Source organism: Indicator indicator, chromosome 13 (assembly GCF_027791375.1).
Source record: "Indicator indicator isolate 239-I01 chromosome 13, UM_Iind_1.1, whole genome shotgun sequence".
Lineage (NCBI taxonomy): Eukaryota > Metazoa > Chordata > Aves > Piciformes > Indicatoridae > Indicator > Indicator indicator.
Genome location: NC_072022.1, coordinates 8920886 through 8947046, shown reverse-complemented (window position 1 = coordinate 8947046; position 26161 = coordinate 8920886). Strand labels below are relative to the sequence as shown.

General features: G+C 53.5%; 2 protein-coding genes across 2 annotated transcripts; both read right to left on the bottom strand.

Annotated features, from left to right (window-relative positions):
• Positions 1 to 297: 297 nt before the first annotated feature.
• Positions 298 to 11466, bottom strand: CRYGS (crystallin gamma S). Its single transcript, XM_054386072.1, has 3 exons — positions 11446 to 11466; positions 4575 to 4817; positions 298 to 570 (listed from the first exon to the last, which is right to left on the bottom strand). The coding sequence occupies exons 1-3, from the start codon at positions 11464 to 11466 to the stop codon at positions 298 to 300; spliced, it is 537 nt and encodes a 178-aa protein (XP_054242047.1).
• Positions 11467 to 16083: 4617 nt separating this feature from the next.
• On the bottom strand, positions 16084 to 25690 carry TBCCD1 (TBCC domain containing 1). The gene is made up of 6 exons (XM_054386193.1): positions 25340 to 25690; positions 25107 to 25256; positions 22084 to 22450; positions 20482 to 20668; positions 19589 to 20086; positions 16084 to 16213 (listed from the first exon to the last, which is right to left on the bottom strand). The coding sequence occupies exons 1-6, from the start codon at positions 25688 to 25690 to the stop codon at positions 16084 to 16086; spliced, it is 1683 nt and encodes a 560-aa protein (XP_054242168.1).
• Positions 25691 to 26161: the final 471 nt, after the last annotated feature.

Sequence of the window (26161 nt, the reverse complement as noted above, 5' to 3'; positions counted from 1 at the left end):
TGCTCCGTCAGACTGCCCAGATGCTGGAGCACAAGCTCTGGCTTTGGAAAAGCTCTTGCCTGGAGAGGAGCAGCGTGATTGAGGAGTGGGATCAGCCTGGATGAAGGCAGACAGTCAAGGGCTGGCAGAAGGTGTTGTGCTTAGAGCAGGCGCAGCTCCGGGCCAGCTCCCGGCAGGGCAGGGCAGGGCAGGGCAGGGCAGGGCAGGGCAGGGCAGGGCAGGAAGAAGCCGGAGAGGCTGAGCTGTGTGACTCAGTTGCTTTATTGGCGGCCTGCAGGAGGCGGGGCAGGGGGCGGCTCACTCGGCGATGCTGCGGAAGGACTGGACCGCGGGGCTGGCCGCTCCCCACTCCACAGGCTTGCGGTACTCGCCTTTGGGCAGCAGGTACTGCCTGCCCCGGTAGTTGGGGTGCTCGTAGAACACCCAGACGCCCTCCAGCACTCTGCAGGCGTGCACCTCCCGCATGTGCCACTCCTCCATGACCGAAGGGCAGTCTTCGGTGGCTTCGAACATCTGCCCGCCAAAATCTCCTTTCTCAAAGACCTGGATGTGGCCCCGGCCTCCACTTGGCTGGAAAAAGAAGAGAGAGAAATCAGAGAATGGAAGAGACCTCTGGAGATCACAGAATCAGAGAACATTAAGGGTTGGAAGGGACATCAAAAGATGACAGGGCGTTAGGGGTTGGAAGGGACCTCTGGAAATCTTCCAGTCCAACCCCCCTGCCACAGCAGGACCATAGAATCCAGCACAGGTCACACAGGAACACATCCAGATGGGGCTTGAAAGGCTCCAGAGAAGGAGACTCCACAACCTCTCTGGGCAGCCTGTGCCAGTGCTCTGGGACCCTCCCACTGAAGAAGTTCCTCCTCATGCTGAGGTGGAACCTCCTGTGCTGGAGTTTATATCCATTGCCTCTTGTCCTATCCCAGGGTGCAACTGAGCAGAGCCTGTCCCCTCCCTCTTGATTCACAGCCCTCAGATATTTATAAACATTGATTAAATCCCCTCTCAGTCTTCTCCACACTAACCAGCCCCAGGGCTCAGCCTCTCCTCATCAGGCAGTGCTCCAGTCCCTTCAGCATCCTGGTACCTCTCCGTTGGACTCTCTCCAGCAGATCCATGTCCCTCTTGAACTTGGGAGCCCAAAACTGGACACAATATTCCAGGTGAGGTCTCACCAGGGCAGAGTAGAGTGGGAGGAGAACCTCCCTGGCTCTGCTGGACACACTCCTCTGAATGCACCCCAGGATCCCATTGGCCTTCTTGGCCACCAGGGCACATTGCTGTCCCATGCAGAACTTCTTGTCAACCAGGACTCCCAGGTCCTTCTCCAGAGGACTGCTCACTAGCAGATCACCTCCCAGCCTGTACTGCTGCAGTTTATTATTCCTTCCCCGATGAAAGACTCTGCATTTACCCTTATTGAACCTCACTATGTTCCTCTCTGCCCAGCTCTCCAGTCCAACCTCTCTGCCAGGGCAGGATCACCTGGAGTAGGTCACCCAGGAACACATCCAGGTGGGTTTTGAATGTCTCCAGAAACAGAGACTCCACAACCTCTCTGAGCAGCCCCTTGCACTGTCTTGAGCATCCGGTCCAAGCCCCCTGCTAGAGCAGGGTCACCCAGAGTCAATCACACAATATGGAATATGGAAACAGCAGAGTGCTGGAAGCAGGCATCAATGCATGGTCAGACTCACGTCAGGTACAAACCAGCTCCCTACACCAGCACAAGCCTGAACAGTCCACATTAGCCCTCAAAGCACAGTGGGGAGACAGCCAGGGTAACAGAATTACAGTATGTTAGGGTTTGAAGGGACCTCTGGAGATCGAGTCCCACCCCCTGCCAAGGCAGGATGACCTCAGAGAAGGTCACACAGGAATACATCCAGGTGGGTCTGGAATGTCTTCAGAAACAGAGACTCCACCACCTCTCTGAGCAGCCTGCTCCAGGACTCCAGCACCCTTAGATTCGAGAAGTTCCTCCCCAAGTTTAGATGGAGCTTCTCATGGCCACGTTTGTGCCCCTCACCCCTTGTCCTGACCAAGCAACACGTGCAGAGAGGCCACAAAAGCAGCGAGCAGGAGCAGAGCACTTTCAGCTCAACCCCCCACCAGAGACAGGCTGCAGGGAGGGAGGAGGCCACCTCAGCAAGCACTGGGCTCTTGGTCCCAGGCAGCCTGCCTGCCCCACTGCTGCCTTGAACGCTGCTACAGTTTGAAGGGGAAACTTTAGCCTAATCCCACCACAAACCCTACAGCCACCTCAGAAGGAGACAAACCACTTCCACTCCCTGCTCCTTCGGGCAACCAGGAGCTTAATGAGCTGCTGCCCCCCGCTGAGCTGCGTTGCAGTGAGCAGCAGCGATTGGAAGCGTCGCCTTGCCTGCAGGCACTGCAGCAGCAGCAGCTTTAATCTGTAGCTGCCTGGACACCATCATCTTCCCACACCTACCTCCCCCAGCCTGCTCCCCGCCTCTTCCCAGCCCCAGCTGAGCTCCACACTGCTGCTGTGGCTCCTCCAGGATGCTCTGAGCTCACACCGGTGAGCAGCAGGGCCCTGTGCAACGTCTGCATGTCCAACTGGGACATGTGGGATAAGGCCATGTGTGTGGGACTCCACCATCTCTCTGGGCAGCCTGCTCCAGGGCTCTTCACCCTTAAATTCAAGAAGCTCCTTCTCCTCATGTTTAGATGGAACCTCTGATGTTCAAGTGTGTGTCTTGTCCTGTCACTGGGCACCACTGAACAAAGCCTGGCCCCATCCTCCTGACAGCCTCTCTTGAAGTACTGATGAGATCCCCACTCAGGCTGCTCTTCTGCAGGCTCAACAGCCTCAATTCTCTCAGCCTTTCCTCCTCACAGAGCTGTTCCAGTCCCCTCAGCATCTTTGTAGCCTTTTGCTGTACCCTCTCCAGCAAGTCCCTGTCCTTGAATCAGGGAGCCTAGAATTGGACATAATATTCCAGCTGTGGCCTCAGCAGGGCAGAGCAAAGGGGGAAGAGAACCTCCCTAGACCTTCTGGCCACCCTCTTCTTGCTGTACCCCAGGATGCCAGCGACCTTCTTGGCCACAAGGGCACATTGCTGGCTCATGGTCAGCCTGCTGGCTCCCAGGGCTCCCAGGTCCTTTTCCCCAGAGTTGCTCTCCAGCAGGTCATCCCCAACCTGTACTGATCCATGGGGTTGTTCCTCCTCAGGTGCAGGCCTCTACACACTTGCCCTTATTGAATTTCATTGGATTTCTGCCTCCCCTGCTCTCCAGCCTGACCAGTTGCTCTGAATGACAGCACAGCCTGACAGGGTGTCAGCCACTCCTCCCAGTTTGGTACCATCAGCAAACTGCCTGAGGGTCCACTGTGTCCCTTCATCCAGATCATTGATGAAGACACTGAACAGGACTGGACCCAGTAATGACCCCTGAGGACACCCAACTAGACTCTGCCTCACCAACCACAACCCTCTGAGCCCTGTCCTTCAACCAGTTGCCAATCCATCTTACTGCCCAGCCACCCAACTTGCACTTCTTAAGCCTGGCTGTGAGGATGCCATGGGACACAGTGTTGAACCCCCCCCCAACAGCCATCCCCTCCAAGGGTCCTGCAGGTCACCAAGAACGGATCCAGGGCAACTTCAGCAGTGTGCAGATGGCACCAACTGAGTGGGGTTCTTGATATGCCAGAGGGACACGATAGCATCCAGAGGGACCTGGACAGGCTGGCGAGGTGGTGCCCAGGTGAACTTCATGAGATTCAACAACAGCAAGTGCAGGGTCCTGCACCTGGGCCAGAACAATCCTCACTATCAATGCAGGCTGGGGAAGAAGGTGACAGAAAGTAGCTCTGAGGAAAAGGACTTGGGGGTTCTGATGGATGAGAGCCTGGACATGAGCAGTGTGAGCTTGCAGCACAGAAGGCCAAGGGCAGCCTGGGCTGCATCCAAAGCAGCACTGCCAGAGATCCAGAGAGGTGATTCTGTCACTTTGCTCTGCTGAGACCTCACCTGGAATGCTCTGTACAGGTCTGGAGCCCTCAATACAGGAAGGACATGGACCTGATGGAGAGGGTCCAGAGGAGGGCCATGAAAATGATTAGGGGTTTGGAGCAGCTCTGCTATGAGGCCAGGCTGAGGGAGCTGAGGGTGTTCAGCCTGAAGATGAGAAGGCTCTGGGGAGACCTAATAGCAGCCTGCCAGGACCTGAAGGGGGCTACAAGAAGGCTGCAGAGAGACAGTTTGCAAAGGCCTGCAGGGACAGGATGAGGGGCAATGGCTTCAAACTAGAGCACAGCAGATTGAGATTGGATGTGAGGAACAAATTCTGAACCATGAGGCTGGTGGAACACTGGAACAGGTTGCCCAGGGAGGTGGTTGAAGTCCCATCCCTGGAGATGTTCAAGGTGAGGCTGGAGAGGGCTCTAGTTGGGGATGCCCCTGCTGACTGCGGGGAGGTCAGACTGGATGAGCTTTGGAGGTTCTATGAACCATTCTGTGATTCTCTGCCAGCCCCAAGCATGCTGAAGTCCCTTCAGGACAGGAGCGTGAATCCAAAGGGCCCTTGGGCAGGCTCACACTTACTATCTGGACGGCTTTGCAGGAGCCCAGGCGGTCGTTGAGGCCCATCCAGTGGTGATAGTCAGGGTAGTCTCCCCGTGTCAGCACGTACATGTTGCCGGAGTAGTTGGGCCTCTCGTAGGCCACCCAGGTGCCCCCGTCCACGCGGATGGAGTTGCAGCGGCTCAGGTAGGCGTGGAAGTCAGGGCAGTCGCTGTCACACTCATAGCAACGGCCTAGGAAGTTCTTGTCTTCATAGAAGGTGACCTGAAAGGCAGGCAGAGAAGGGAGAGAATCAGAGAGAATCATAGAATCAACCAGGTTGGAAGAGACCTCCAAGATCCTCCAGTCCAACCGATCACCCAGCCCTAAGCAATCAACCAGACCATGGCACTAAGTGCCTCATCCAGGCTTCTCTTGAACGTCCCCAGGGATGGTGGGGTTCTCATCCTCTGCCCCTTTCAGGAAGGGTCCTCATCACTTTCCTGCCTCAGAAAAGGTCCCCATCCTCTTCCCCACTCAGAAAGGGTCCCCATCCCCTTCACACCCCACTCACAAAGGGCTCCCATCCCCTTCACACCCCACTCACAAAGGGCTCCCATCCCCTTCACACCCCACTCACAAAGGGCTCCCATCCCCTTCACACCCCACTCACAAAGGGCTCCCATCCCCTTCACACCCCACTCACAAAGGGCTCCCATCCCCTTCACACCCCACTCACAAAGGGCTCCCATCCCCTTCACACCCCACTCACAAAGGGCTCCCATCCCCTTCACACCCCACTCACAAAGGGCTCCCATCCCCTTCACGCCTCACCCCACAAGGGCTCTCATCCCCTTCACGCCTCACCCCACAAGGGCTCTCATCCCCTTCATGCCCCACCCCACAAGGGCTCTCATCCTCTGCCTGCCTCCATAGTCTAGCCACCAGTTCATTCCACAGCATGAAATCTCTGACAGCAGAGCCCTCCAGACATTCAGTCACCAAGTCCAACCATTGAGCAGGATCAACTGCATCCCAACCAACCCTGGCAGATGGTTTGCCAGCGCCTCCAGCTGCCACCAACACCCAGCACCTAGTTCCAACCCAAAGCTCCCTTGGTGAAGTTCCTGTCCTGTTTGCAGCAGAATACAACCAGCACACTTCCCTCCCACCTTCTCCAGGTCAGTAGCTACCAAATGATGGCCAAGGAAGCCACGAGCAGTAGATGGCCTGCAGTAAGCAGCATCTCATTCCAATTGCCTCACCCAGTGTCTGCAGTTCAACCTCTACTGCTGACAGGGTGGTGAGGTCTCTTGCCTCCTGGGTAATGTCTTCTTAGCCCTGCAATCATCTTCCTTGCTCCCACTCTATCAGTCCACCACTTGCTTTCTCAGAAGTCAGTGCTAAAAGCTGGACATCAGCCAAGCTTTAGCAGTGCCAAGAAAAACTAAAGCAGTGCTCCACACACGTGGTGGGCAGCACAGGCACGTGAGGATTGCATTTGCAGTTGGCATTTTCTGCTTTGGCTGCTGCAAGCTCACCACAGAGCTGACAGATTCTGATCCAGCCCCACCCTTCTTCCCCAAGAGCTGCTCTACAGCCAGGCAGCTGACTGCAAAGCACTTTGCTTAGGGACACTTTGACTCTACTTGGTTACAACCTGCTTCAAGAAGATCTCAAGAGCTGGTGAGGAAAATCCCATGGCTCGTGCCCAAGGGATCAGCAAGGCTGTCAGCTCTGGAGAGGTGATGCATACTTTCCTCCAAGAGCCTTCCAGGGAAACATTGCCAAGTCCCTAGAGCCAGGCCACTCCTCTTCTACAGCTCCAGCTTTAGATCCTTCCAGGTCAGAGAATTATCAAATGGTTTTGGTTGGAAGAGACCTTTAAGATCACAGAGTCCAACTGTCAGTCTCAGCACTGCCAGGCCACCACTGCTCCATGGCCCTCAGCACCACGTCCACACAGTTCTTAAATCTCTCCAGGGATGGTGGATGCCCACTTCCCTGGGCAGCCTCTTCTAGGACTTGACAAGGATTTTGGAGGAGAAATTTTTCCTACTACCCAACCTAAATCATAGAATCATAGAATTATCAGAGTTGGACCTCAAGGACCATCCAGTTCCAACCTCCTGCCATGAGCAGGGACACCTCACACTACAGCAGGTTGCTCACAGCCACATCCAGCCTGGCTGCAAAAACCTCCAGGGATGAGGCTTCCACCACCTCCCTGGGCAACCTCTGCCAGTCTCTCACCACCCTCATGGGGAAAAACTTCTTCCTAACATCCAACCTGAATCTACCCATTTCTATTTTTTTCCATTCCCCCAAGTCCTGTCACTCCCTGAAACCCTAAAAAGTCTCTCCCCAGCTTTTCTGTAGCCCCCCTTACGATACTGGAAGGCCACAAGAAGGTCTCCTGGGAGCCTTCTCTTCTCCAGACTGAACATCCCCAACTCTCTCAGCCTGTCTCCAGAGCAGAGCAGCTCCAGCCCTCTGATCATCCTCTTGGCCCTTCTCTGGACACCTTCCAGCACCTCCAGATCTTTCCTGTACTAAAGGCTCTAGAACTGGACTCAGTACTCCAGGTGTGGTCTCACAGAGTGGAGCAGAGGGGGAGAATCCCCTCCCTGGCCCTGCTGGCTATGCATCTCTTGATGCAGCCCAGGCTCTGCTTGGCTCTCTGGGCTGCAAGTGCACTCTGGTGGCTCATGTTGAGCTTCTCATCCCCTGGCACCCCCAAGTCGTTTCCTTTAGGGCTGTTCTTAAGCCAGTCACTACTTGCCTCCCTGGGGCAAGCTGAGGCCATTCCCTCTCATACTATCAGTTCTAACTGTACTTCCATGACAGTTACTCATCAAGAGCTCTCTTCACAATAGGGGCTCCTGAACCACCACGTCCATTTTGACCACAGGCCATGCCTGCTCATGGTACTGTGCAAGTTAGACCCTGCCAAAAATGACATCACTCTGATAGGAATTGATCTCAACAGATCCCTTTAAGCTGTACCCAGCCACCAGCCTGCCTCCCACCCTACCAGGAGTCTGACTGCTTACACCAGTGCCTTCTAGAGCTTTGATCTAGATGGTTGATCCAAGGTGGTGGGTGGCATTCTACCTTTTCCAGCCCTCCAGAACTGCACTGCTAAACTTCATAGATTCAGAGAATGGTCTGGTTTGGATAGGACCTCAAAGATCATCCAGTTCCAACCCCCCTGCCATGGGCAGGGACACCTCCCACCAGCCCAAGTTGCTGAAGGCCTCATCCAACCTGGCTTTGAACACCTCCAGGGAGAGGCCACCCACAGCCTCCCTGGACAACCTGTTTCATCTTCAGTTCCACCTTCACTGTCAAGAATTTCTTCCTAATCTCCAAGTTTAAATCTGCCTTCCTCAAGCTTCAATCCATTCCCTCTTATCCTATTACTACAAGATCTTTGTTGTTTGGTAGCATCCAAGATTGCCTCCACCAATTCTCTCTCAATGCTCTGAAGGGAAGGTTTCTGGCCACAGTGGTGTAAACACCTCAGACACAGGACTTTGGAATCTTCTTTTCGCCAAGGAGACTCCACAACCTCTCTGGACAGCTTGCTCCAGGGCTCCAGCACCCTCACCACAAAGAAGTTTCACCTCATGTTGAGGTAAAACTTCCTGGGTTCCAGTTTGTGTCCATTGTCTCTTGTCATCAGGACACCACTGAAAAGAGCCTAGTTCCTTCTTCCTGACACCCACCCTTCAGATATTTATAGGCATTGAGAAGATCTCTCAGCCTTCTCTTGTCCACACTACACAGGTCCAGGTCTCTCAGCCTTTCCTCCTCAGACAGCTGTGCCAGTCCCTTCACCATCCTTGTAGCATCCATTGGACGCTCTCCAGTAGATCCTTGTTCCCCTTGAAGTGGGCAGCCCCTAACTGGACACAATACTCCAGGTGTGGTCTGGTTTCACCAGGGGAGAGTAGAGGGGGAGGGAACTTCCCCTGACCTGCTGGCCACACCTCTAAGATCACTGACTCCAACCTTCTGCCCAACACCTCCATGACCACTAGATCATGTCCCAGAGAGCCACATCTACTTGTTCTTTGAACACCTCCAGGGAGGGTGATTCCACTACCTCCCTGGGCAGCCTGTTCCAGTGCCTGACCACTCTTGCAGGAAAGAAATTTCTCCTAATCCCCAGCCTAATCTCTTGTAATTCTCATCACAGCAACCATGCATGAAGTTGGTCAAGTTGGCCTTTGCTTTTTGAACAGAAAAGCTCTTTTGATGTTCTTTGCCCACCTAGCCTAGCACAACTGAACTTCAGTGTGAGAGTTCCTTGGTGCTCCTAGGAGAGGACTTGAGCTGTGCTTATAAAGCCACAGAAATCCAGGAGCATAGTAGGGGTATGGCCATGGTCACAGAAAAGTGACCAACCAGAAGTATTGTTCCTGGATTTCTTCTTAGACCAGTTATAGGAAGACTTTAGGAGAGGGCTGCTGCCCACCCACTTTCCACCACAGCCCCCTGCTCACACCCTTCAATTCATTTCAGACCTTCACACTTGTCAGCTCTCCTCTACTGACTCAGGCACAGGGAGAACAGAGGTTTCTCACCTGCAGGCCAGTGACAGGTGAGCTACAGGTTTCCATTTCAGACCCCTCCATCTCTTTGGGTCAAGTCTCACCCCAGTGCAAATCACCTGCAGCCAAGTCACCAAGTTGCTCTGCTCATGGCACTGAGCCATTAACCACTCACTGCCCAAACTTGGCTTTTTTAGGGCTTACCTGGGCAGAAAACAGTTTTGCCTTAGCAGCTCTCTCTTACGGAGCTGCCTTGGCCACCTCACAGCAGTTCTGTTTTCTTCCCAGCAACAACTCTGTTAGAGGGAAGCTCCTGAGCAGTAACTGCAAACCATAGCTAGCAATGCCCACTGCCTTCTGAGGAAGCAGAGAGGGGGCAGTGACCCCCTTCTAGGGAAGACTGCTGGCTTAGGCTGTGGGAAGTCATGTTTGGATTCTCTCCTCTCCCTGGAAGGGGTTAGACAAGAGCATGGCACAGAGAAAAGCTGAGATTTGTGCTCTGGTGCTGCCTTAGTTGCTCCTGGACGTTGTGCTGCAGCACAGCAGCACACAGCATGCTCACAGGGGACAAGGCCTTCAGCAGGGGAGAGGGCAGCAGGTGTCTGAGGCTCTCCAGGCAGACAGAGGAGTGAGCCAGGAATCAGTTACACTTCCCCAGCACCTTCTTTAGGCAGCGGTACTTGGAGCCTGTGCCTCTGCCATGTGCAGCCCCCAGGTTAGAAGCAAGCAGCTCCCCATCTTCAGGCTCCAAACCTCCTCACAGCCAAACCACCTTGAGCCAAGGTCACAGGGAAGCAGAGGCTGAATGCAGATCCTCCACAGCATCAGCCAGTGCCCACAAACCACTCTGCTACTCGACCTTCTTCCTGCTTTGGTCCTGTGGTCTCCACAGCTTAAAAGTAACCCAAAACTCATCCAGTGGAGATACAACAGGCCACAGCCTCTTAACAGTTGCTAAATGTTTCCCAGGACAAACTGGCCACTAGCCCAAAGTTCTCACCCACCTTTCCCAGCCATTTCTTCCTGCCCAGTCCCAACCCTGCAGAAAAGTCGGCATGACCAACCAGCTCAGCTTTGCTAACTTCCAGACTGAGGATCACAGCATCACAGTTGGGTCCCCACACCACTCCAGCTGAAGCTGGCCTGTCTGATTTACCTCCTTCTCCAGTTCACATTCATCTCTGATGATTCCACCAAGACCACAGAATCACAGAACATCAGGGGCTGGAAGGGACATCCAAAGCTCATCCAGTCCAACTCCCCTGCCAGAGCAGGATCACCCAGAGCAGGTCACACAGGAACACAGCCAGGTGGGTCCTGAATATCTCCAGAGAAGGAGACTCCACAACCCCTCTGGGCAGCCTGTTCCAGTGATCTGTCACCCTCACAGGGAAAAAAAAATTCCCTCCTGTTTCCATGGAACTTCCTATGCCTCAACTTCCACCACTGCCCCTTGTGCTGGCATTGGGCATCACCCAGCAGAGCCTGGCTCCAGCCTCTGGGCACTCCCCCTGCACATCTTTATCAACATGAATGAGGTCACCTCTCAGGCTCCTCTTCTCCAAGCTAAAGAACCCTCAGCTCCTTCAGTTTACCTTCCACTCCCTTAACCATTTTTGTGGCTCTGCACTGGACTCTCCCAAGCAGTTCCCTGTTGGGAGGTTGGTTTGCATCCCTTGGGGAGCACTACAGCCTCTGGTACTATGGGCATCATTCAGGTGTTTCTCTGTTGCAGCACACCATTTGCTCCACCATGGAAAGGGGATGTGGCAGTCCCCCACTGGTGTTGGGACCCAGGTCCTCTCAAGGATGCCTTCCATGACACTCTGCCCTGCAAATGCAGCTGGGCACATTCACTGTGGGCACGGCAGCCTCCACAGTTAACTTACAAGGCATCAGCTCCTGCTGTGCTTTCAAATGTCCCCTGACCAGTCACTGTGTCCCACCTCCCTTCTCCCACACAGCCACACCTAGAGGATCCCAGGCTCACAGGATGTTAGGGGTTGGAAGGGACCTCCGAAGGTCACAGAGTCCAACGCCCTGCCAGAGCAGGACCATAGAATCCAGCACAGGTCACACAGGAACACATCCAGATGGGGCTGGAAAGTTTCCAGAGAAGGAGACTCCACAACCTCCCTGGGCAGCCTGTCTGCAAACAGCCAAGATCTGGGAAAAGACCCACTTTCAGCTTCCCTCCATTGAGGGAGGGATTTCAAGCACCTCCTTTTGCCACCACTTGGACAGAAGGGGAAGCTGTCAGTCAGCAAAACAAAGAAGCCAAAGTTTCTCCACCACTTACCCCTCCTCCATTCTCTCCTCCTAGCCACCAGCACTTTGGAGACTGCAAATGGCCTTACCTTGGTTCCAGCTCTGGACATTTTCCGTCCCAGCCAAGCTCCCCACTGCTGGAGGAATGTCAGAAGCTGTTACAAGCAGCCTGGCTCCGAGGCCCCCTTTTTATAACGGGCTTGTTTGAAACCAGACAGCCGCTTTGTCATGAGAATGGGATCCAAAAATTGAGTCAGTGATTCTGGGGCTGCAGCCCATTTCCAGAAAAGCAAACAGGATTATGGAATAAAGGAAGGCTTCACCATCCTGCCTTTGTTACCATCTGCTGAGTCAGAACACCAAAACTCTGCCAAACGCACTCAAAACACGCAGCCCCCTGCCAAGGCCTGGAGGAGGGGGGAGGTGGGGGAGGGGGCACAACTTGGCTGCTCTCCTTTGCAAGCACCTTAAAGAGGCAGCCTCAGCAGCTCTGACAGGCCCAACCCCATCTGCAAGGTGCAGACCCAACACTGAGCCCCCACAGCATTTCCAGGCAGCCAAGCATGCAGCTAGGAAAGGCTCAACACATGCTGAGGGAAGACACCACAGGCTTTGTGAAGAACAGGCTCCGAGGAGAGGGTCTGCTGCAAAGGCTCCCGAGGGAAACAGCTGGGCAGAAAGGAGGCTACAGATCATACAGCACACCTGCAGCTTGAGCTTTGCTCACAGAGACATAGAATGGGTTGGGTTGGAAGGGATCTTAATGATCATTCAGTTCCAACTCACCCTGCCATGGGCAGGGACACCTCACACCAGCCCAGGTTGCTCAAGGCCTCATCCAACCTGGCCTTGAACACCTCTAGGGAGAGGGCATCCACAGCCTCCCTGCACAAACTGGTCCAGTGTCTCACCACCTTCACCAGAAGGAACTTCTTCCTCATCTCCAGTCTCAACCACCTCTCCTCCAGCTCAAAGCCATTTCCCCCCATCCTGTCACTACAAGCTTTTGTCAAAAGTCCCTCCCCAGCTCTCCTGTAGCTCCCTTCAGGTGCTGGAAGGCTGCTCTGAGGTCACTCTGCAGCCTTCTCTTTTCCAAGCAGAACAGCCCCAACTCCCTCAGGTGTGGACTGCTGCAAGATGATGCTCCAAATGATACCTAACACAGAGGAGAAAGAAGTCTGACCCACACCCCAAAAGGGAGTGATTTCACACACCCCCAAAGAGAGTGATTTCACACATCAAATAGAACCCTAGGATTGTGTTGGCAAAGACCTCTGAGATGGAGTCCAACCATCAGTCTAAGAGCACCATGGGTGTTTAAGTAAAGAACGATGCCCACACTTCTGCTAGTGTCACAAACTAACCCCAAATTCTCACAGCACTGTCTCAGGTGTTTCTTTTAGCCATACTCTGGCCTAGAGAGCAGGCAGGGTGAGGACTGTGGCTTGTGTGGACCCAGCCCCCACCCCCCACCCCAGCCAATGCACGATTCAAAAACCACCCCTGCAGCAGCCAGGGGCTTAGCAAGACAAAGGCAGAGGAGTTTGGCACAGCAGTGCCTGGAACACACAGGCTCCATTTCAAATCTGCCAGGACAAGCAGGCTTGCAACAGCAGCTCTGCTAAATGCACTCAGGTAGGACAGCCTGAGGCAGACACATCCAGCAGCACCCCATGGCAAGGTGTCTTCAGGCACCTGGTGTTGGTGCTGACAGCTTCTGCTGCTAGGAAGTCGGGAGGTCGTTCACCGGTTGCTTGAGGGGTTTTTAATTCAGATGCTGAGTGATGAAGATCAGAGTTAAAGCACAGCCCAGGTCCTACCAAAAACAATCCTAGTAGCTTAAGAGGACACCTCAAAGCTCCACTGTGATCACTTTAGAAACATGGCATCACAGACTTGCTTTGGTTGGAAGAGAAATCCAGTCCAACCTTCAACCCAACACCACCATGGCCACTAAACCCTGTCCCCAAGTGCCATGGCCACACAGCTCTTGAACACCTCCAGGGATGGGGACTCCACCACCTCCCTGGGCAGCCTGCGCCAATCCCTCACCACTCTTGCAGCAAAGAGATCTTTCCTCATCTCCAATCTAAACCTCCCCTGGCACAATTTCAGACCATTTCCTCTCATTCCACCACCAGAGACTAGAGAGAAGAGACCAATCCCCACCTCACTGCAATCTCCTTTCAGGAAGCTGTAGAGAGCAATGAGGTCTCTGAGCCTCAGCCTCCCCTTCTCCACACTAAACACCCCCAGTTCCCTCAGCTTCTCCTCACCAGCCCTGTTCTCCAGACCCCTCCCCAGCTTTGCTGCCCAGGAAGCTGTTGTGCCCCTCTGCCACTCCCCTCTCCCTAGGACAGGTGCCAGGCTGTGGAGACAACTTTGGTTTATTAACATTTGCCAAAACTCTGCAAACACCTGAGAAATTTCATTCCATAAAACTCCACTGCTGAAGTGCCATCTTCAGATAAAAACACATCCATTGGCTTTTAGCCATTAAAAACAATCAAACCTTTCCTCCCACAGCTATAAAGAGGGGGGAGCTGGCTCCTACCATCACACAGCAGCGATGGCCAGGGCCTTGTGTGCAGCTCTGCACCAGGAAGAGCTCCTTTGATGGACACCTGCACACCCTGCCAGCCTTCCCCCTGCAGCAAGCACACTGCATCCTCCTCTAGTGCCATGCACCTTGTCAGCAGAAGAGTAACAGCACACTCCTGGGAAAGCAGCAGTACTTGGGTGTCCTAAACCAGAGTCCAACCCACACTTAGGCTGGGCAGCAGGTCCACTCTAAGAGTTGTGCTCAGACAGGACAGCTGCAAAGGCTTCAGGAGTGTTGTTTTCCAGGGTACTGCTTCCTGTTCCCAGAACTCTGTAACAAAACAAGAGGAGCACACTTTACTGGCAAAGAAAGCATATTCCAAAGACTACAGAAAACCAAAACCAAACAAAACAACTTTCACAGAATTACAGAATGGTAGGGGTTGGAAGGGAGCTCTGGAGATCATCAGGTGCAACCCCCCTGATAAGGCAGGGTCACCTAGAGAAGCTCACACAGCAACAGGTCCAGGTGGGTTTTGAATGTCTCCAGAGATGCCTCTTCACCACCATTCTAGGCACCACCTCTGTAGCCCTTAAACTCCAGAAGTTCTTCCTCATGTTTAGATGGAACTTGTGATGTACAAGTTTGTGCCCCTTACACCTTGTCCTGGCACTGTGCAACACTGAACAAAGCCTGGTCCCATCCTCCTGGCAGCTACACTTCAAGTATTGATCAGCATTGATGAGATCCCCACTCATGCTGCTCTTCTGCAGGCTCAACAGCCTCAATTCTCTCAGCCTTTCCTCCTCACAGAGAGCCCCCTCAGCATTTTCATAGCCCTTTGCTGTACCCTCTCCAGCAAGTCCCTGCCCTTGAAGCAGAGAACCCAGAGCTGAACACAATATTCCAGATATGGCCTCAGCAGGGCAGAGCAAAGGGGGAGGAGAACCTCCCTAGACCTGCTGGCCACACTCTTCTTGCTGCACCCAAGGATGCCCTTGGCCTTCTTGGCCACCAGGGCACATTGCTGGCTCATGGTCAGCCTGGTGTCCACCATGAAGAAATACTTCTAATGGTTTGAAACGTGCAGTGGCAGAATAGTATGATGAGGCCTTGTCTCTGGCTCCTAAACCACTTCTGCTTGGGAAGAGACAGTCTACAAAGCAGGAATTATTTGAAGCTGCACTCAACTCTGCTAGGCACACAGGGAAGTGCAGCCCTTCACACACACAGCCACTGGGAAAGAGCAGCTGCTCAGAGGAGTTGTACACAATCTGATGTCCAAACATGTCTGAGGGCCCCAGCAAACCCAACACAACACCTGCAGAGAACCAGGGAGGTGCTGAGTCCACAAGGAGCAGATTTGAACCGCACAGAGGTTTTGACTGCAAAACAAGAACTAAACCCAAAAGGAAAGCTCTTGGGAGAACCTCCACTGAACAGCCTCCTACTTCTTCTACTTCTGCTCAGGCTGCACACACACACACACAAAGATGTGCACTTGCAGCCTGGAAAGCCAATCACATCCTAGGCTGCCTCAAGAGAAGCCCAGGGTGAAGGAGGTGACTCTCCCCCTCTACTCCACTCTGTGAGACCCCACCTGGAATAGTGCATCCAGTTCCAGAGTTTCTATTACAGGAAAGATCTGGAGGTGCTGGAAGGTGTCCAGAGAAGGGCCACGAGGATGAGCAGAGGGCTGGAGCTGCTCTGCTCTGGAGACAGACTGAGAGAGTTGGGGCTGTTCAGTCTGGAATAGAGAAAGCTCTGAGGAGACCTTCTTGTGGCCTTCCAGTATCTGAAGGGGGCCTACAGGAAAGCTGGGGAGGGACTTTTTAGGATGTCAAGTAATGATAGGACTAGGGGGAATGGAACAAAACTAGAAATAGGGAGATTCAGCTTAGATGTTAGGAAGGAGTTCTTCACCATGAGGGTGGTGAGAGACTGGCAGAGGTTGCCCAGGGAGGTGGTGGAAGCCTCATGCCTGGAGGTTTTTGCAGCCAGGCTGGATGTGGCTGTGTGCAACCTGCTGTAGTGTGAGGTGTCCCTGCCCATGGCAGGGGGGTTGGGACTGGCTGAGCCTTGAGGTCCCTTCCAACCCTAACAGTTCTATGAGACAATTCCTCTGGATGGACAGGAAAGAAGAGGATCAGGTCCTCTACTCACCCTTCCTTTGCCTTGCACGATGCTATCCTGCTGCCTGCTTGGAGCCCACTGCAGGAGGGACGAGGCTGTCCAGCTGCAGGCGGTTCCCTGTCTTGACCAGCCACTCATAGAATTTGTTTTCCACCAGTATCTGGAACTGTTTCCTCTGATCCCTGAAACCAAGAGCAGATCAGCAGGGCAGTATGCAAAGACCACATTTATTTCTAGCATTACACTTCTCACCTCCACTGCCAAAACAAACCTCCAGGTACATCAGCTAAGGGCTGGGCTGAGCTCCTCAACTCAGGAGGAGGTTTTGAGCAAGTGACTCTTGACTATCACGAACCCCAACGGCAGAACCTGGTGGAGTGAGACCAGCCCTGCAAACCTACCCACCAGCACAGTCACCCTGCCCCACAGGACTGCAGAGATGAAAAAACTGTCTGAAAAGGGAGGAAGAGATCAGTAACCAGAGTTAAAGCACTAGAGGCACAAAGTTCTGTTCTGACAGCAACTGACAGAGCAAGGATGGAGTGCAGGAAAAGAATTCACTCCTAAACAACACTCAAACAACTCCCATCACTGCTATATCACTTCTGGGGTGGTTTTAGCAGTAACAGGGTACACCACTTAGCTCAGGTTCTCCAACTCTGGCACTGATCAGATGCTCAAAAGCAGCACAGGCTCATGGCAGCATTTCCCTGGCTTTGAACACCCCCAGGGAGGAGGCATCCACAGCCTCCCTGGGCCGCTTACGCCAGAGTCTCACCACCCTCCTATTGATGAACTTCTTCCTCAGCTCCAGTCTAACCCTGCTCTCCCTCAGCATCAACCATTCCTCCCTGCCCTGTCTCCAGACACTGTCATGAAAAGTCCTTCTGCAGCCTTCCTGCAGGTTCCTTTCAGGTATTTGAAGGCATCTTTAAGGTCCCCCCAGCATCTTCTCCTCTCCAGGCTGCACACCCCCAGCTCCCTCAGCCTGGCCTCACAGCAGAGCTGCTCCAGCCCTTGGATCATCTTTGTGGCCTCCTCTGACCTCTCTCCAGCAGCTCTGTGTCCTCCTTCTGCTGGGGACACCAGAGCTGGAGGCAGGACTGGAGGTGAGGTCTGAGCAGAGCAGAGCCAAGGGGCAGAATCCCCTCTCCTGCCCTGCTGCCCACACTCCTCTGGGTGCAGCCAGCACACAGCTGCCTGCTGGGCTGCAGGAGGGCACTGCTGGCTCCTGGGGAGCTGCTCAGCAATCAACACCCCCGAGTCTCTTCTCTTCAGAGCTATTCTCAACCCACTCTGCACCCAGCCTGGATTTGTGCCTGGGGTTGGCCTGACCCAGCTGCAGAACCTTGCACTGTGACTTGTTGAACCTCCTTGTGCTGGCACTGGCTCACTTCTCCAGCCTGTCCTGGGCGAAGCAGCAAACCAGCCCTATTCATTTTTGTGCCACACCTCCAGAGACCCTTATTTTTTTCTTTCAAGCTCAAGGCTCCTCTTTGTACCATCCCTTCCACTGGTGGCACTCCCCAAGAAGCAGGGTTCTAGGACAGAAACCAACTCCAATTCCCCCCTCCTCCAGTGACTGTGAACACAAAGGCAGTCATTTCTTTCTTCCCTTCCAGTTTTATCTTCTCCAAGTGCTTTTTATATCCCTTGATCTGCTGCTGCCCCTGAAAGCCTCTCTGGCTGATAGGCTGGGAAATGAATAAACAGGATTTTATGCTTTTGCAAGTTGCTCCTCAAGCTGTCTCCCTGCTCCTGTCTTAGGGGGTTTTACTCTCAGCCTGGCAGGATTTACATTCTTTTTTTGCCCCACTTTCCTCATTCAGACAACTTCAACTTCTTGAAAGATGTCTTCTTATTTCTAACATTCTCTTTCACATCCTCATTCAAGCATGGCAGCTTTTTTCTTTCTACAAGTCTGATATCCTGTTTGCTCTAAGCTTCCCAGTTGTCTCCCTGCTTGTTTCCCTGTCTGCAGGAGTCAGGGACGTTTTACACTGTCAGCTGCCCAGATTCTTTGCAGCAAGCTGCTAAACTCCCCACAGCTTTCCCCCTTGTACGAAATCAGGCACTCCAGTAGTGAGCTCTGGCCTCCTGTGACTGCTGCAAGGGATGGTAAACCTAAGCATAGCATCCCTACTACCTCACATTTCTTTCACAAGAAGACTTTTGACAGTGCAAACACCTCCACAGAACCCTGGGGTGAGAAGCAGCAGCCCTGAGAGGACAATGGCTGGAGGAGGAAGCACCTTAGATGAGGTTGATAAGCACAAGGGATGACTACAGAACAAGGGTTTCCACTCTGCTACCTTTGAAGACTCAAGGCTGAGAGTTGTGAAGCTTTGTACACCTCTGCCACAACTACTGGGTCAGTATTGCTCATCCACCCTCCACCTGTAGCAAAATCCTGCCCCAGAACCCTTTCTCTCTCCCTGTCTGGAGCTCTTTCAAACTGCAGGCTCCTCCAAGCTCAGCATAGAGCCCATCCAGACCTGAAACAAAGGAGGGAAGTGGAGGGAGCTCCTCCAAAACAATGAATGCTCAGCCAGACCAGAACTCCTCAGCCTGGCATCGACTGTTTGACCAGGGAGGTTTTGATGCTGTTCCCTATAGGATAAAGCCCCCCAAGATCACTGCATACCAGCCCCAAGTGACACACCAGTTACAAGCCATCCACCGAGCCCAGAACACTCTCTATTTAAAGCTTGGGGTGAAAGTGACCACCAAGCAGCTGCAGGCTATTCATTAGTGGAGTTCTTGTTCAGGATATGCAGCCAGAGCTCACCCATGGCAGCATGAGGCACTAGAAGCAGAAGAGAGACACCTCTGCTGTGAGGACAGGCTGAGGGAGCTGGGCTTGTGCAGCCAAGAGAAGAGAAGACTCTGAGCGTCTTAAAGATGCTTTCAAATACATGAAAGGAACCTGCAGGAAGGCTGAACAGGCACTCTTCATGAGGGTGTCTAGAGATGGGACAAGGGGGAATGGTTTGAAGCTGAGAGCAGGGTTAGACTGGAGCCTAGGAAGGAGTTCTTCAGTACAAGGGTGGTGAGACTCTGGCACAGGCTGCCCAGGGAGGCTGTGGATGCCTCCTCCCTGGGGGTGTTCAAGGCCATACTGAATGAGGTCTTGAGCAACCCAGTTTGGTTGAGAAGTGTCCCTGCCCATGGCAGGGAAGTTGGAGTAGCTGATCTCTGAGGTCCCTTCCAACCTGAGCCATTCCATGATTCTATGAGCACCCAGGGTGAGATGAACTGCAAAGCCTTAGTGCCACAGTGGATCCCCCAGCTCAGCCCTCAGCAGCCCCTAGGCAGTGTCCTTTCCCTTGAGCCTCCCCAGCTAGGAATCTGCACTCCTGACAAAGCACTTCCTTCAGAGGCAGGCTTGGGAGCATTGCTGTTCTCACTGCAACACCAAAGACCCCTGGGATGGCCAATTCCTCCAGGAGTGGCCTGCAAGTCGTGGCTCCTGCAAACCAACCCATGAGTAAAGCATCGTCAAATGAATCCTCTGCTTGCATGGAGCCCACAGGCTCCTGTTGGAAGGCAACACTCACTTGGTCAGACCTGCCTCCTTCACAGTCTTCTGCCAGATCTGCACCTTCTGCTCTCGCTGACTCAGCGCCTTCTGGTAGGGCTGGGGAAGGCCACCTGGTGTCTCTGTGGTGTCTCCTTCCATCTCAAAAGGAACCACGAAGGTGTAGAAGTCCGAGGGAGGCATGAGGCTGAAGACACTCGTGTCACCACTCTCCCTGCACACCAGCATGGGGTTGTCCCAGTGGTTTGGCAGAGTGGCCAAGCCCACCTGAGCCATGTGGTCTTCCAGCGTGGGGTAATGTGTGTGGTAAGGGGCAAAGGTGGCTGCTTGGTTGCCTGGGAGGATGAGAGGCTGGGTAGGTGTCAGAGTGTAAAAAGTACAGCCAGTGGTGGAGGAAAGGGACAGACGGTGGCAAATGACAATGACCTTGACGTTGTCACAGCTGTAGACGTGGACAGATGCCTGCACAGGGCCAAGCACAAAAGTGCTGTTGCGACACTTCTCGATGGTGACAGACCTGCAAAAGAACCATGGAATGAGTTGGGCTGGAAGGGACCTCCACAGGTCAGCCAGTGCCACCCCCCTGCAGTCAGCAGGGGCATCCTCAACGAGATCAGGTTGCCCAGAGCCCTGTTGAGCCTCACCCTGAATTCACCTCCAGGGATGGGGCCTTAACCACCTCCCTGGGCAACCTGTCGCAGTGTTCCACCACCCTCATGGTGCAGAGCTTGTTCCTAACATCCAATCTCAATCTGCTCTGCTCTGGTTTCAAACCACTGCCCTTCATCCAAGAGGGTGAGGACATTGTGAGCAGAAGGAGCAAAAGCAGGACCTGGTCACTGCTTCAGGAACTCAGCAGTGGATCATCTTGCTGAACAGCACCTAGCTGTGTCCCAGAGAAGAGGAACTCACCGGAGGGGAGAGAGGAGGTAAACGAAGGACTCATTGCAGCGATGAATTCTCACATGAGCCCCCACCAGGGTATCCGAGCTCTTGGCCAGGGTCTGCTTGTAGACCTGACTCATGATCACCATGGAGGACTCCTCAGGCACCCCTCGAGCATTGCAGGCAATCTTTGCTCTCCTGGTTGTCCCTTCAACTACAAAATAAAGTTCACCAGTGGAAAAACAAACAAGTAAAGAAAAAGGCACAAGAAGGCTACCTGTGATGATTCCTACAGAGGCACATAGGATGCTTTACTACCCACACCACTCAGCAATCCCACAAGGAAATGATCAGCCCAGAACTTCAAGGGTGCATCAAAAAGCATCCCTTCAAACATCAGTCAGATCATCCACCAATACCTACCAGGCAGGTCAAGAGTACACAGCAGTCACAAGCTCCAGAAGTTTTTGAAAGATCAAGTTTTGATCCTTCAAGCTTTCGAAACACAAAAACACTTCAAGATTCTCCCGGGGCAGCCAAAACCTCCCACAAGCTCCTGACAGCCCTGGCCTAGGCATCTCCATTTCCAGAACACAAGACTCAGCTTGGCAGGAAGATCTTAAGGACAGGTTTGATGTTGGAAGCAGGAACTGTGTGTTTGAAGGCAGTGAAATGCTCCCTCTAGAGTACAATCCCTGAGCAACCTCCTCGTGCTACCCAAAGCACTGCCACTGAGGGCTGCAGAGTCAGAGGAACACAACATTCATCAGAACCTGGGGAAGGTGCCTTGGCTCCACTGCCATGGCCCTGGAGGCAAGGGGCTCTGGTTCAAGGGAAGGAAAACCAGAGCACTTCTCAGCTTTGTCACATCACTTGATCCATGCTCTCCTGTGCCCAGCTGTACTGGATCAATGAGGGCAGCAATCCTGATCTCACCCTGCAGGGCCTTGGCGGTGAAGTCTTTCATATTTGCTCACAAAGCAGATCCACAGACCAGACAAACACACACAGATGGCAAGGAGCACTCTCCAGTCCTCCAGACCTGCCTCTCAGCTTCCCTTTCCCCATCTCCACTGACAGGAGGCAGGTGCCCGAGGGCACTGCCAGATCCCTGGTCAGCAAAAGTTGCTGAGATTGGAAGTTATTTCATAGAATCATAGAATTGCTTTGGCTGGAAGAGACCTCTAAGATCATCCAGTCCAACCTTCAACCCAACACCACCGTGGCCATTAAACCACATCCCAAAGTGACATGGCCACATGGTTCTTGATCACCTCCAGGGATGGGGACTCCACCACCTCCCTGGGCAGCCTGTTCCAATCCCTGACCACTCTTGCAGCAAGGAAATTTTTCCTCATCTCCAACCTAACCCTTCCCTGGCACAGTTTCAGGCCATTTCTTCTCCTTCTATCACCTGAGACTAGGAAGAAGAGACCAACCCCCACCTCACTGCAACCTCCTTTCAGGGAGTCGTGGAGAGCAGCAAGGTCTCCGCTCAGGCTCCCATCCTCCAGACTAAACACCCCCAGTTCCCTCAGCTGCTCCTCCCCAGCCCTGTTCTCCAGACCTCCTTTCAGGGAGCTGTGGAGAGCAGTGGGGTGTAAAGGAAAAGACAAGGCCTGCAGCTACCTTGCTGTGCCCACGCCAGTTTCTTCCCAGCCCTGAGGCAGGCGCTCATTCCAAAGGGGTTTGTGGTCAGGCAAGAGCGCAGCCAGCTCTCCAGCTTGGGCAAGGAGAAGGCTCTGGAGACCTTGGAGTAGCCGTTGGGCTCGTGGCAGGGCTGCCAGAGAGCCAGCTCGTGCAGGGGACGGACTGTCCTGCATTTGCTCACAGCCCCTTCAACCAGAAAGCTGAGGGCACAGACGGCTTCGTAGGACACCGTGCTGCTGTGGGTGGAATGGGAGGAGGCAGTGAGCTGCTCGGGCTCCAGCAGCAGTTCCAGCATATCCAAGAGGTGGCTCTGCACAAAGGCAAGGTGGTCCTGATCATTCCAGTTCTTGGCAGGCAGAAAAGAAACACAGAAGAAGGAGGTGAGTTAGAATGATAGAATGGCTCAGGTTGGAAGGGACCTTCAGAGATCATCTACTGCAACCTCCCTGCCATGCCCAGGGACACCTCTCAACTAGACTCAGCTGCTCAAGGTCTCATCCAGCCTGGCCTTCAACACCCCCAGGGAGGAAACATCCATACTTCCCTAGGCCACCCTTTCCAGAGTCTCACCACCCTCCTACTGAAGAACTTCTTCCTTAGTTCCAGTCTAACCCTGCTCTGCCTTACCTTCAAACCATTCCTCCTTGTCCTGTCTCTAGACACCCTCAGGAAAAGCCCCTCTGCAGCCTTCCTGCAGGTTCCTTTCAACTATTGTAAGGCAGCTCTAAGGTCCCCCTGGAGTCTTCTCTTCTCCAGGCTGAACAAGCCGAGCTCCCTCAGCCTGTCCTCTTAGCAGAGATGCTCCAACCCTTGGATCATCTTTGCTGCCCTCCTTCAACCACCCCGACAGCAGCTGGAGAGACAACACATAAGCAATCCAGGAGGCTCCTGGAACGCAGTAAAAGAACCAAGGAGGAGGGCTGCCATGCTAGACTTTGTTCTCAGCAACAAGGAGGGGCTGGTGAGCTCTCAGAGAGCTGACAAGTTCCATGGACATTCTACAAAGCATCCTTGCTTCTAGCCATTCTGAAAAAGCAGAAAGCAACTCCAAGCTCCTTCTTTCCCCTGCTTGCTGCTTCTGCTGCTCTGCTCTTCACAAACACAAACAACCTCCACCCAAAAAAGGAAAAAAAAAAAAAACAAACACATTTTATTGTGACTCCAAGCACCAAATATTTCATTCTACAAAGCAGAAACAGACTCTGCTACAACCCTTCCCACATAAATTCAGCCAGCTGCTGCTGCTGGCAACTGCAGATAGGAAACAAATCAATAACTGACAGTCAAGGTCTTGCTATTGGAAAATAGCTGCACCTGTTCCAGACCTTCAAACATGATTCAGTGTCGCCTTCCAAGGTGCTGCAGGGGGAAAAGCAGAGGGTCATTTCTTCACAGGGAGCAGGACAATAAATCAAATGACCTCTGAAAGAATCATGAGTTCAAATTCTAAAGCACTCTAAACACACACCAAAAAAAAAATAGCAGATACTAGAATTATGGAGGCCTTAATAAAGGCAGCCTTGCTGTCAACTGCAGAACAAGCAACACACAGCTGGGACCACACATTGTCCTCACCACCAGCAAGGGCTGCAGGCAGAAGGGTTCAACAAGCAGCTGTGAGCATCTTGTCCAGCAGCTGGACATCCCTCCACTGTGACAGAGATGCCCTGGCACTGGACAAGCCTCCCTGCCCTATTTCCAAAGGGGACATGGCTCACAAATCAAACACTGCCCACGCTGGGAGAATCTCACCCATCACAGAGAAATAACATCAGGGGAGACAGACAGACCTAGTCCTGCTGGGATCAAAACCTCTGGGGTTAACAGAATGGTTTGGAAGGAATCTCAAAGACATCCAGTTCCAACCCCCCTGCCATGGGCAGGGACACCTCCCACCAGCTCAGGTTGCTCAAGGCCTCATCCAGCCTGGCCTTGAACACCTCCAAGGAGGAGGCATCCACAGCCTCCCAGGACAACCTGTTCCAGTGTCTCACCACCCTCACTGTCAAGAATTTCTTCATAAACTCCAGCCTAAATCTGCCCTCTTCCAGTTCAAAGCCGTTGCCTCTTGACTTGTCACTACAAGCCCTTGTCAAAAGTCCCTGCCCAGCTTTCTTGCAGGCCCCCTTCAGGTACTGGGAGGGTAGAATGGAAGGGTACTGGAAGGGAGGGGTACAGTGGTAGACAAAACACACCTTCCTGCCCAGACTAAAACATCAGCTCTTAAGCAACATCAGGCATTTCACAGCCACTCAACTCACAACCCAGGATGAGTTCCTCCTGTTCCTTTTCTCATGTGTTCAGCCTTTCAGTGGAAAGTGACTTCCTATTCTTCATTATTTCAGCTAGCCTGTCCCTAGCTATGTTTCACCAGCTCATACAGCTCCCAGCATCACAGTCCTGACAGAAATCCAGAGGTTTGTAGCCAGCCTTTATAATGATATCACCAATCCTTAATTCACTAAATACAGAGCTGCCCACAAGTTACACTTCATACATCCAAGTCACTTCTTTCAAAATACTTCAAAGTATTTTAAAAGGAAACATCAGCACTTCCACATGGTTGATCTACAGCTGACCAAGCAATTCTCCTCTCTGAAGTATAAATTCATGCTAAGGACAACCTGATATTCTACAGTAGATCACAGAAAAGCAGCCTTCAACATATGGAAAGCTTCTTACTGGAGTAATAGAAAAGGCAAACAGGCAGTTGTTTCTTAGAAGAATTCCAAAATTCTGAGAGAATGTTGGTCTCAGGCTCAAGGAAATTCCTATGGACAACTTTTGCTGGTAAAGCTGCAGAGAATGCACCAGACTTACAGAATCACAGCATCCTGGCACTGGAGGGCTTAGAAGGGATCTAAGAGTCCAACCCTCTAGCTAAGACTTTACTGCAGGCAGGATTACACTGTTATGGGTACAAAACTTTTCATTCCCCCTCAAGACAAGCTTTTGACGTTCCCCACACGGCCGCCCAAGGAGAACCCTACAGCCACAAATACCTTGTTGTCGCTGGTAGATTTTCCAGACAGGCTGGGAGACTTGGTCCTGGGGCTGGGCCATTCCTCCCCGATCAGAGACCTCCGCAGAGAAACCTTGTTCACCTGCTGTATGTACAGGAAGAGCAGGAACTGCAGAGTATCTACCGACAGCTTGCCAAAAGGGGAGATAAAAAGGCGTTAGGATGGGTCGGGCTCTCCCCACGCCCGCCCGCCCCGGGACGCGGGGTTCCTACCTTACTCCGCTCCCGCTCCAGTTCGTCGGCGCTGGCACAGGCCGCCTCGGCCTCGGCCCACTCAAGGCGACCTGGCGGGTCCCGCCGCAGGAGACTGTGGAAGAGCTCGAAGTAGAGCCAGGCCAGGCCGCGGCCCAGCTGCAGCTTCCCGCAGGCGATGTGCCGCCAGCGGGGCCACGACAGCCGCGGGAAGCAACCCTCGGCCGCCCGCGCCCGGGTGTAGACCGCCATCTTCCGCAGGTAGTGGGGACCGAGGCGGGCGGGCGGCGGGACTGGCAGGACACCCACCAGGAACGGCTCTGTTTTGACCCAGAGCCGCACCGGAGCCACCGCCGCCACCGCCGCCTCCATGACGACCGTTGCCACAGGTTGCTTCCGGCAGCCACCGAGACGCCGCGCAAGCCAACAGCACAGCACAGCACAGCACAGCACAGCACAGCACAGCACAGCACAGCACAGCCCTTCCTTCCGCCCTTCCTTCCTTCCTTCCCGCCGTGCAGAACTCCCCGAGGAGCCGCTTTCCATTGGCTGGTGGAGCCAGCATGGAGGCGGGAAGAAACTACCCACCCTCTGATTGGTTACCACCGGGCCGCTTCATACTTCCGTGCGGCCTGGCACAGAGATAGGGCAGGGTTACTGTGAGTCCTGAGCTGTGATTGGCGCGGTAGGCTGAAAGCAAACGTCTTGGCGGGCCATTGGCCGGCAGAGGCGAGCCTGTGGTGAAGTGTGCGTTGCTGATAGGTCGGCAGCGCGCAGCGCGCGGGGATGCACCGTGCTCTTATTGGCCAGCGGCTGTGGCCGGCCTCCTCCTCACGTCTAATG